The sequence below is a fragment of the Aythya marila genome (genome assembly GCF_965140915.1).
Source record: "Aythya marila genome assembly, chromosome: 8".
In the NCBI taxonomy this organism is placed as follows: Eukaryota; Metazoa; Chordata; class Aves; order Anseriformes; family Anatidae; genus Aythya; species Aythya marila.
The window spans coordinates 10,484,629-10,496,137 of record NC_139049.1 but is presented as its reverse complement, the minus strand read 5'-3'; the positions used below and the strand labels follow the sequence as shown (position 1 = coordinate 10,496,137).

The 11,509-nt window shown below is 52.6% G+C and overlaps 1 protein-coding gene across 2 annotated transcripts; it reads left to right on the top strand.

Moving 5' to 3' along the window:
- Positions 1–3,751: 3,751 nt before the first annotated feature.
- LOC309880689 (flavin-containing monooxygenase 3-like) lies at positions 3,752–10,135 on the top strand. Of its 2 annotated transcripts, none has more exons than XM_082765861.1 (9): positions 3,752–3,834; positions 3,917–4,072; positions 5,894–6,082; positions 6,303–6,465; positions 7,354–7,496; positions 7,576–7,775; positions 7,890–8,248; positions 8,666–8,738; positions 9,649–10,135. In XM_082765861.1, the coding sequence occupies exons 2-9, from the start codon at positions 3,941–3,943 to the stop codon at positions 9,986–9,988; spliced, it is 1,599 nt and encodes a 532-aa protein (XP_082621987.1). In that variant the 5' UTR covers positions 3,752–3,834; positions 3,917–3,940; the 3' UTR covers positions 9,989–10,135. The 2 variants fall into 2 exon arrangements, with proteins under 2 accessions (XP_082621987.1, XP_082621986.1); XM_082765860.1 differs by having other exon boundaries at positions 3,758–3,834; positions 3,935–4,072.
- Positions 10,136–11,509: the final 1,374 nt, after the last annotated feature.

The following is an 11,509-nucleotide window of genomic DNA, read 5'->3' as shown; positions in this document are numbered from 1 at the left end:
GCACCCAGAAACCATCCCCTGGGTCCATCCTCGGGGCTGGAGCCGTCCTTCAGAGAGGAAAGAGGGACATCGTCTTCTTGGGATGGGTTTCTTGAAACTGGCAATTAGCAGCCCGAAAGCCATAATGAGGCAACGGGATTCCTTGCTGCTGGGGAGCAGCTTTTGGCAGACTTCATCACACTGAAAGCCTTCACCAAGGCAACGAGGAGGAGACCCTTGCCTTTCTGCGAGGCACCTGAGCAAAATGCTGGGGATCAACCCATGGATGGCAACTTGCAGCTCAGCTCGTCCGTGCTGCTGGGGCAGAAAAGGTGAGGGCAAGAGCCTGTTGTTTGTTTTGTTTTGTTGTTTTGTTTTGTTTTTGTTTTTCTGTGGGGATGGTAACTGCCTTCCTGCTCCAGTGGGGTTAAACCAGATGCCTTCTGTGCAGGTATGCATCTCCCGAGGACAAAAGGGAACAAAGGGTTCGTTAGCAGGAATTATGTGCCTGATAACCCCACCAAGCCTGTTTCAGGAAGGTGTGGTCACAAAGCACCCTGGAGCTGTTCTGTGCTGAGACTTGAGCCTCTGGTGTCTGGTTCCCTGCATGAGGGCTGGGTTTGTTCCTTCCTGGCAAAGTGAAGCTGGGGACAAGCAGAACAGCTCAAATCTTACAGTCCCAGCCTGGGACCTCACCTCGCCTTGGTGCTTCAAGCAAGGCTGGTATGGATGTGATGGAGGACAGCCCTGGAGGGATCCCTGGTGAAGCCCAGGCAGAGCAGGGGTAGGGGACACAGCCAGGAGGAAGGGGACTTCTTGAGGGCATCCGTAAGGGAGCAGTAATACTTGGGACGATTCCCACACTTGGCAATAAACCTGTGGGTTGCCCATGCCCGTGGTGCCTCTGGCCCCTGCAGATCTGCAGCAGTGCCAGTCCCCTGCGGTCACCGGTGTGAGCAGGGCATTACCCCTGTGGTTAGCAAAGGCATTGGATGCGCGTGTCCTTGGGGACCTCCACTCCTCCAGCCAGGTTGTGTAAGGCTTAGAGCGGTGCAGGAGCCAGGTAAACACTTGAGCCCATTTTTGCCAGGTGATTGCACAAGAAAAGGACAATCCTGTGTAATTTCCCAGAGCCAGGTGCCTCTGAGCACCTACACCATGGCCCCGAGCTGGGCAGCCTCCAGCAGCTATGGTGGAGGTGGGACTCCACATGTGAGAGGCAGTGAGGCCACTGCAGCTTCTCCTGGGGTTTTTCCTTCTGGAGAAGGTGAGGAGGTGGACTGGAGGTCTACAGGAGAGCCAGCACCAAGAGTGGGTGGTAGTGGTGGCGTTTAGAGGAGAGCTTTTACCATCGAGAGATGTCTTCAAGACAAACAGTGAGATTTTTCCTGTTGCAGTTGCTACACCTGAGAGCAATTTCCTGGGCTTTTGGTGGGTTTAACCCTGTCTGGAATGGTTTTATTGCACTCAGAGAAGAGATGAAAGAACCTGGGGGCTACTGAAGAGGAGCTGCCCCAGCTCAAGGCTGAGTGAGGAGGGTTAAGAAGAGCAGAGACACCTTGGCGTGCTCCATCCATCAGCCCAAAACTGATGGGAATCCTCTTGCAGCCCTTTCCTGGAAGGATTTTGCCTGCAACCGAAAATGGGGAGGGGTGCAGAAAATGAAATGAAAAATGTATCTTTAACCACGCTCAAGACAAATGAGGGATCTGCCTGGGAAGTGCTTGGCTGCAGTTAGCGGGGTGCAGAAGGGAGGTGGGCGCTCCTAGTTCCTGCCCTACAGCTGCTGATTTATTGTCCCTGGCGTGCAGGGCCCCGCCAGCCTGCGGGATGTTTCCCATTTGGCACTTCAAAGATGGGTGAACAATGGAGCTGTGCTTCAAAGGGGGATGGCTGCTGGCCCCTGGGACCCGGTGAGGCCACGGTGCCTCAAGGAAATTTTGTTCATCTCGTGCTGCAAGCAGCACCAGGAGCCTGTCTGCAGCTCAGGGGGATTGTGCTCCCCGTGGGCATCCTGCCCTTCGTGACCTGTCCTTCAGACGATGTTCCCCTTGCCATGGGTCCAGCTTTTTGCACAAAGGCAAAGTGAGCTGTGTCCCTGTGAGATGTCCCCTCCATAGGAGCCGCAGCGTTGTGCTCGAAGCCACCTCCAGCCTCAGCTGCTGAAAGGAAGCTTTGGGCTGGAAAAGGAGGTTTTTGTAGGTGGGACTGCCTTTACCTTGGTATTGCTCTTCTGGAGACTGAGAGCTGCCTTCTGCCGCGTCTTTCCTGTGGTGCATGATATAAAGTCCAACAGGAGTCTGCAGCTGTTGGGCAGAGGGACAATAAAAATGTTAATTTTTTAAATTATATTTTTTGCAGATTTTTGCACACCCTAACTTCTCTCTCTTTCTCTGCCTTTCCACACCTGCAGCCTTTTCCATCCCTTTCTTTTTCCCTTTTAGAGAGGAAAAATGCAGCAAAACATCCAAAATCTTTTATTTTTGAGGAAAAGAGCAGCTGGGAAATGACGAGCTGAGAGGGCAGGCACCTTTATTCCCTTCCCTCTGCCTTAGTGATGTCTCCTGTCCCAGTGCCAGGACACGGAGCAGGCACTGTCGTCCCCTGTGTGTCATTTTCTAACAAACATTTTCATGGGCAGAAGTCCTCCTCCTCCAGGTTGGGTCCTGCAGGAGTCACAGAGATCCACCTCTCCTCCGGGCTGGGAATCCATAAGACCAGCTCGGCACCTTATTTGCGTTAAGTCCACTTAATCGTGACTCCAAAACTGCTCTTTTGAAAACCCGAACCAATTTGCTAGATAGTGGAAAAAGGAACAATTTCTTCTTCTGGTCAGTTGCTCAATCATTTTTTTCTGGCGTTCTCCATTCTGTTTTATTTGAAGTCAATTTAGGATGAATGAAGTGTCCAGCTTCGACAGCTTTGGAGGCTCCGGCAGCAGCAGCCCGTGGGCTTCCCAGCGCGTGCGCTCACCAGCTGAGCTGTTCTCCCTCCGGCCCCTCCGGAGGCCAGGACTTGATGGATGGGCTCACACAATGAATTAAGCATCACTGGAGAGTGCGGAGCTGGATTTGGGCTTGCAAGCACACTCCTCCACACTTGCCTGTGTTTTGTCCTTTCCCACAGACGTCCTTGGAGGCACATTTGCCCCATTTATTAGAACTGGGGATCTGAGGCAACGTGGAAATGTGGTCCAGGGAAAATCCATGTGAACTTAGAGAAAAGAAGCCCAGACGGTGAGTTACTTGCTGAAAGTCCCGTGCTTGGGGATCCTGGACTCTCGTGTGACGTGGCTGGGAGCTGCTTGGCTCTGGCAATGCTTGCGGAGACCGTGGCGGCGAGGGGAGAAGGCAGGATACAAACCACAGCTTTCCCTGATGGTCTGCTGCTCCTACAGTCGCCTCTACTCTGCCCACACATCGTTAATGGACTACTTATTCCTCCAGTTCTTTGCTGGCTGAGGATGAGCCTCCCCAGACAGTCTCCTTGGTGGCCCCTGTTTCCATCGGCTGCTCTCAACCACTCGGACATGGCCGTGCCGCTTTGCAGAGGTGCCTTTGGAGATGCTGGAAGCAGCCGCCTGGTGACCTCTATCTTGGAAACCATTTCGGTCCGGGGCTTTATTTCCTAATTTCAAGGCTCTGAGCCCACAGCTCCTCCTCAAGTTACAGCTCGGGGGTTGCTAAAGTCCACGCAGCGCGAGCCGCTCGTCCAAAGAGAGGCCGGGCTCTGGCCCTGCCTCCCCAGCAGCGCTGTATAAAAGCTTTGCTCTCTGCAGGAACCTCCTCCCGAGCCCTAGCTCCTCTCTTCCCACAGCCTCAGCTCACGGCTCTCGCCTCCCCGAGGGGTGCACAGGTAAGCGAGGATGGATGGAAAACCCCACGGGACGTGTAGGGAGCGGGGCAGGGCGGAGGCGGGCGGCCCCACGCCGTGACAGCCGCTCTCCCCACCACAGGACACCATGGTGCGGCGCGTGGCCGTGGTGGGCGCAGGTGTCAGCGGGCTGGCGGCCACCAAGTGCTGCCTGGAAGAGGGGCTGGAGCCCACCTGCTTCGAGAGGAGCGAGGACATCGGCGGGCTGTGGCGCTACACGGTGAGAGCGGCTCGGGCCGCGTGGCCTCATGGGGCTAAAGAAGGATTTGGGGTGGGGATGGTGGCTTCAGGAGCAGCTCGGGGGAAGGAGCTGGGCAGGTTAAAGCCTGGGGGAGGAGGTGAGGACAGTTTGTTCTGGGTGATGCAAAATGTTTGACTCGGATCAAAGCACAAAGCCTGTAGCTGTCACGCCTGACCTCTGGATGCTTTCCGGAGCTCAACGGGGGTGCTAGACCTAGTCCCGTGCCCTCTCCCCTGAGCTTCTTCTTTCCCTGGCTCCTAAATGCAGGTGTAACCAGCTCCTAAGTGCCTGGGGTGAGGCAAGCCCTCCTACCTGGCCCTTTAGGACACGTATGTGCTCTTGGGGGTGATTTGGTTACTGCACCTGATGGCTTTGGGGGGCCTCTCTGGCCCCAGCCTGGTGGTATCTGCAAGAGTCAGATTAATTTTTAACCCGGAATGTTTTGGGGATGGAAAATCACTGGACCCAGCAGGTTCAGCAAATCATTCATCTGCTTGCTCATTCTGAGGAAAGTTGGCAAACCAAAACCCCCAGTGAGACTCTTAATTTGACAAGATTAAAATAAAACACTTAGGTTTTATTTATTTATTTATTTGATGTAAATTACTTCTTGTTCTTCAGTTTTCTTCAGTCTTCTCTGGATATTTTTTAAGCTGCTTTTAACTGAAAAAAAGGTCCGTTTTGTGGCAGTTTTGTGTGAGTGAAATGTTGCTTTATTTATTGCCCTTTTGGCTTGATAATGATGTGGAAATCTTGCACATCTGCTGGATTCTGCCTCCCAGGTGGGTGAATCCACAGAGAGGTGGTGAAGCCCAAAATTTTTCCTCTCTGCAGGTGTGTGTCCATCCCCCTAGTACCACCTGGGCAAAACCTTGTCCTGAGGGGCATAAATCCCAGCCAGAAATGCCAATAGCATTAGGATAGCAGCTTTGAACCCTGGGGCATCCAAACAAGAGCACTGTGCAATCTTGTACATGTGGGAATCTGTGGTTTTGGCAGGGATCTGACCCTTGCTATGTCAGAAACTCTTGGCCTGTTGGACCAGAGGCTCAGAGAGCAGATTTAGGGCAGTTTCACAGACAAAGTATTTATCTTTGCTGTGGACGGTGCCTGGATTTTGTTAATTGAGCAGTAGAGCAATAAGCCTGTGATATTCCCTGTGTGCTCCAGCCAAGCAGAGAGAAAAATCACTTTGAGCTCTGCGAGTGATGTTTCTGAGAAGAGATGCTTCAGCTTTAAAACAGTGTGTGCCCAAGGTTAAGTACAGACAACATCATAACTGATGTTTCTGCGAGGTAAAAGCGGAAGAAATTATGCTAAAAAGGGGAATCTGAGGTTATTATGGGGATGTGCGTGGCTCTTTGGAATGAGCCCACAAAGCCTGCGAGCAAACGAGGAAGGTAAGCAAAGGGCTGCAGACCCTCTGGGGTGCTCAGCGCCCTCAGTTCTGGGCTCAGTGGGTGAGGTTGAGCTGGAGAACAGGGCTGGGGCTTACTTGGCCAGGCAGGAAGGGGATAGCAGGGGAAAACCTCCCTCATTCTGAGAGCCAAACATTGTGGTTCAGGCCTCCAAAGCTCTGGGATTCTCCTAGAAGTTCTGGATAAAACCATCTCCAGGTTGGCTTAGTGTTTCCTACACTTGGCTTATGGCTTTCCAGGGTGCCCATGGCTGGTCTCCCCGAGCTGTGCTGCTCACCCAGAGCTGGAGATCTGGGCTTTGAGGAGTGGAGGACACCCTCTGGGGCAGCACACATCCCTTCATCCCCTCTAACCACAGCCCTCTCCTCATGTACCCCTCCAGGAGCATGTGGAGGAAGGCAGGGCAAGCATCTACCGCACCGTCTTCACCAACTCGTGCAAGGAGATGATGTGCTACCCCGACTTCCCCTTCCCCGAGGACCACCCCAACTACATGCACAACGCCCGGCTCCAGCAGTACATCCGCGACTACGCCCAGCACTTCGACCTGCTGCGGCACATCCGCTTCAAGGTGGGTGCCTCGGAGAAAATCCTTTGGGATAACACCCAGGGGAAAAAAATGTGGGTTTTGTGCAAGTGGGTCTCGCCAGCTTTTTGGTTGGGTGGGGTCAGATAACCAGCTGGAAAAAATATTTGGCATTTGAGTCTGGGGGCGAGAACACCCACCTGGCTGCAGAAGGGTCCCCTTGCACTGACTTCCCAAACCTCTTTCTGTCTCTCTTTCCTGTAAGACTGTGGTCACCAACATAAGGAAGCGCCCTGACTTTCGTGCTACGGGGCAGTGGGAGGTGGTTACACAGAGAGATGGGAAGGAAGAGATGGCTGTTTTTGACGCTGTGATGATTTGCTCTGGGCATCACATCTACCCAAACCTCCCCCTAGACCACTTCCCAGGTAAGTTGCATGTCTGCAATTCATCCACCATCATGCAGACAAGCACACACCTTCTGTTCACCTTCTTTCTTCCCTGCAAAAAATGACTTTCCAGCACTAAAAAGAGTGTTTTCCTTGGGAGTGCCTTTGACGGTGGGCTCTGTTCAAAGAAGCAAAACCTGTTTTTTTAAGAAAAAAGACTCAGTATACAAACTGTGACAAGGCAGGGACACTTTTACTGGAGGTGATGCTAGTCTTTCCTGGAAAAAATGATTTCAGAGTGTTTCCTTTAACAGAAGATTCTTCACTAAAGGGTTTCATAAAACTCTTCTTTTGGCATTTTTCCATAGTTTCTTATACAAAAATTGTGCACATTTTACCATACCTGTGTTTATAGGCACATCATTGAGAAAAATTCTCGATAGTGAGGAATAGTTGGTGCTGGGGGTCTGTTTGGAGAAGGTGAGGGCCTGGGTTATGAGCTGGTCAGGAGAACTCCCCTCAGGTCCTTTGTAACCTTCTGGTTTAGAAATTAAAGTTGCTTCCCTGTCACTTACTGGTGTGAGGGCATACCAAGGGGATGACATTGGCTGTTCTGGTGTCTCAGCATGATGTTGGGGCTGTACTTGTAGTTTTTGGGGTACACAAATATGACACCAAGGTGTCCTGTTCTTGCCTGCTCAGGCTCCTCTCTGCTTAAACTCTAAATGAATGCAGAGAAAAAAACCCTGTCCCATTAGAGGCTTGCAGCATCCCTCCACGTGCCAGCGATACCTGCTACTGTGAGCAATGCTCAGACAGATGCTCCAGCACCACCTGCAGGAATGGGAGATGCCAAGGCCAGCACAGCCGCTCTTTTTTCCATTCCTGGGGTGATTTACATCCCTTTCTGTCTTCCTCCCCCCCCAGGTATAGAAAAGTTTAAAGGCTGCTACTTGCACAGCCGGGAGTACAAGGAGCCAGAGAAGTTCAGAGGGAAGAAGGTGCTGGTGGTCGGCTTGGGCAACTCCGGCTGTGACATTGCCGTGGAGCTCAGCACCGTGGCCTCACAGGTACGGGGACCTGCACCAGGGCTGGTCAGGGCTGGTGGCCATCACGGGGGTGCCTCACCCCTGCCCGGCTGCCCCCCAGGTTTACCTGAGCTCACGAAGCGGGTCCTGGGTGTTGAGCCGCATCTGTGACCACGGCTACCCCTGGGACATGGTGATCATCACCCGCTTTCGCACGTGGCTGGACAGCATCCTCCCCAAGGCAGTCAACGACTGGCTGTACGTGAGGGGCATGAACCAGCTCGTAAAGCACGAGAACTTTGGCCTCATGCCGGTCAACAGGTAAGCGTGAGGCCATCTGTTCCCAAAGCCACCAGAGGTGTCGGTCCCAGATGGGGCTGGGCCGTGCCTGCACAGGGCCAGCAGCAGGAGCCTCCTTGGGCTTTCCCCTTGCAGAACATCCCGCAAGGAGCCGGTGCTCAACGATGACCTCCTGAGCCGCATCACCTGTGGCGTGGTGTTGATCAAGCCAGATGTGAAGGAATTCAGAGAAACATCCGTTGTGTTCCAAGACGGGACCGTGCAGGATGATGTGGATGTGGTTGTCTTTGCCACGGGTTACACTTACTCCTACCCCTTCATGGAGGATGAATCCATCATCAAGAGCAGGAACAACGAGGTCACTCTCTACAAGAGCATCCTCCCCCCTCACCTGGAGAAGCCAACCATGGCAGTCATCGGGCTGGTCCAGTCCTATGGGTCTGTCATCCCGACAGCAGACCTCCAGTGCCGCTGGACGATCAAGGTGTTCCAGGGTGGGTGCATGGGCTAAGTAAGGCCTGTTTTCCCCTAATGGGAACTCGTGTTTCCCAGCAGTGATGTACAGATTAAAACCAAAAATGAGGGCAGCGCCTGAGAGCTGAAGAACGTGGATTTGGCCAGAAATACCGTGGCACCTCACAATGTGGCAATGGGTGACTTGTCATCCCACTACAGATTGCAATGAGGTCCCTGTGGTGGGACAACTACTTGGGCATCACCACGCACCCTAAGGGACAGGGTGGCAAATTTTGTCACATCTCCGATGCCCAAGTACGACCAAAGCCCAGACCTTGATTCCAAAGGGAAGAGAAGCACCCAAGGACACAGCTGATCCCTACAGATCCTACCTGCTTTAGGAAGGATCTCTGGGCATCACCTCCCTTTGCTAATGCTATTCCTGTTCTCCCCAGGTCAGTGCACCCTCCCGCCCGTCAGCAAGATGATGGACGACATAGATGAGCAGATGAGGAAGAAGCTCCAGTGGTAGGTGCAGCGTGTGGGACTCCCTGCCCAAGGAGGAGGAGAAAAGGGCAAGGGGAAGGCAGCTCCTTGCCAGGAGGCTCTTCTGAAATGCCCCCTTCACGTCCTGGATAACTCAACCTATTTTTTTTCAGTGCAGGAAGCCCCAGCCAGCTGGCTGGTGTTGGTTCACAGTTTTCCACCCACCCCAGGAAGGCCTGAATTGGGCAAGTTTGGGTGGAAAATTTGTGATGGGAAAATTTCCTGTCTGGAAATGCTGGTTTGCCATTACTGAGCATTATCAGTCTGAAATAGCTTTTCTCAGTGAGGCCCCAGCAAAACCAGAACGTCTTCCTCATTCTTCCGCGATGTTTTTTGTTTCATATAGTACATGGAAATGCCTTGCATTCCCCTTCCTTAGCATATCTCATGTTATAGTGAAGCAACGTGGTGAAAATATGAACATAGTCAAAGCTGAGTCTGGCCCAAGAAATGTTTTCTGTTTTTAGAAACAGTTACGTGGCAGGAAGTTCCAAAGCACAGCATTGAGGTGAGAGCCAGATCCCTTCACCAGCAGCAGCAGCGATGCACATGGTGCATGGTCGTGCCCCAGCCAGCACCGCTCCACATTTTTGGCGGACAGATTCTGCCTTTGTCCCCCTTCTCAGGGCTCTGTGGGGGAGCAAATTCCTTGTCTCTTGCCTTGATATTGTGGAGGATGGCAGCTATGGAGCAGAGGGCTGTCTGTTCCCTGCCAGCCCCCTGCACCATTTTGACCCTGCACTGAATTTGTCTGACTTTACGGAAGGTTTGCTCCCTGCCCACCCTTGCTGCTGCCACAGGGTCCCCCAGCGCAGTGAGAGCACAAGATGTCATATCAATGATAATAACAGGGGGAAAGCTAAAGCAGACCCTCTTTCCCTCTCCCCCAAAGGTATGGGAGCAGCACCACGCTGCAGACCGATTATATCACCTACATGGACGAGCTGGCCTCAGCCATCGGCGCGAAGCCCAACGTGCTCAAGCTCCTGGTGACGGACCCACGGCTGGCCCTGGAGGTCTTCTTCGGGCCCTGCACCCCCTACCAGTTTCGGCTGACAGGGCCGGGGCGGTGGAGTGGGGCCAGGAGAGCCATCCTCACCCAGTGGGACAGGATGCTGCGGCCCACGAGGACACGCATAGCCCCTGACGCCCCCAGCCTCTTCCCCATCTCGGCCATGCTGGGGGTGCTCTTCCTCCCGCTCCTCCTCCTCCTCGCTGTACTCTACTGGTAGGGGAGCGATGCGGGCGCACCAAGTGGGGTTTGTGCATGGGAAGCTTTCTCCTGCTGGCCACCCAGGGAAATGTGTGCTGCTGCTTGGCTCATTACCCAGATAATTCATCAAGAGTTTCCTTTAAAAGTAAAAAAAAAAAAAAAAAAAAAAAAAAAAAAAAGCAAGCTTTGGTAAATCAGTCTCTGTGCTTGGTGAATTGAAGCGTTCTCAACTTTTTTTTTCAGTAGCTATGAAAGAGTATAAATGCTGGTCCCAGTAAGTAACGCTGGTTATTTTATCCCTCTAAATGTGTTCAAAGTGTGATGCAGTGTCTTTAACTCTCCCTTTGCACAGTCTTTCTCTAGTGAAAAGACAGAGACAACATATTTGCTTGTTCAAGAGGCATTTTGGTGTAAAAACTGTGCTCTGGGCAAAACAAACCTGCCTGAATTGCCTCTTCTGGGCACTCATTTCCATAGCAAGTAAAGAAGAATATCCATATTTTTCACCAATGGGGAAAGATGCCCAAAGGTGGGGGAGGAACTTGGATGAAAATTGTGAGAGGAAAAAATATTTTGGTGGAAAATGTCGGGTAAAGCCCCCTAGCCCAAACAGCCCGCCGGCTCCTGGAAGAGCATCTGGCTTTGCTGCAGAGTGTGGGGTTCCCCAGGGGACAGGCACAGCTGGGGCTGTGTAGCCCAGCACCCCCACTGCTGTGGCCATGCGATATTTAGCAGACAGCAGCTCCCCTTTCTGCTGCCTCAGCAATATCATAGTTCATTTTTAGGAAGGACAGATGGGTTTCTCATGAATCAGCTAAGCTTTGGCACGGGCAGCTCATGAAGGCGGTGGTCCTGAGGCATGCAGTGAAGAGGAGCACTGGGCTCAGCCCGGGCTGTGCCTCCTGGCCCAATGCATACAACCAGCTCTGTCACCGTCCCCAGAGCCTGGCTCTCTGCAGCCTGCACCCCAAGGTGCTCTGAGGGCTCTTTCCTTCTCTTCTCCTTGCAGATGTTACGAAGTTCAGGGGGCAATATTTCCGAGACTCCCAAGGAATTCAGCCCATTTGGCTGGCTGGTCTGGGGGATTTGGGGCTGGATACATTCATGGGGCTCTCCCCAGAGGCCAAGGAGAGCATGAACCCCATGGGAGCTGAGGGGATGGTGCTGGCTGTGCAGCTGGTCCTGTTGGTGCCTTGTGGGCCCTGAGGCCACCATAGGAGCTGCTGCTCTGTTTCGCAATGCTGTGATCTTCCAAAATGTCTCCAGAGGAAAAAAAGACACAAGGGTGGTTATCAGCACACCCAAATGCCAGTGATGTGTCCTGCAGAGCAATGCTGGTCCCACTTCAGGCCACAAGCTGTTTCAGATAAGAGGACAAAATATTTTTACTGTTCATTTTCTATCATGAATTATATTACTTTTTTTTTCCAAGCTGAAAGCTGAGCTATGCCTCAGGCTTGGTGTAGGAAATGCATAAGCCACTAACTTCAGTATTAAGAGCAAAATGTTTAAACTAATAGCTATGGGCATTAAAACTAAA

Bases quoted from the DNA above. Each gene is read 5' to 3' on its own strand.
- LOC309880689 (XM_082765861.1), top strand. From the start codon at position 3,941: ATGGTGCGGCGCGTGGCCGTGGTGGGCGCAGGTGTCAGCGGGCTGGCG. The intron at 7,497-7,575 runs GTACGGGGACCT...GCTGCCCCCCAG, and splicing joins TCAGCACCGTGGCCTCACAG to GTTTACCTGAGCTCACGAAG. The intron at 8,249-8,665 runs GTGGGTGCATGG...TGTTCTCCCCAG, and splicing joins GACGATCAAGGTGTTCCAGG to GTCAGTGCACCCTCCCGCCC.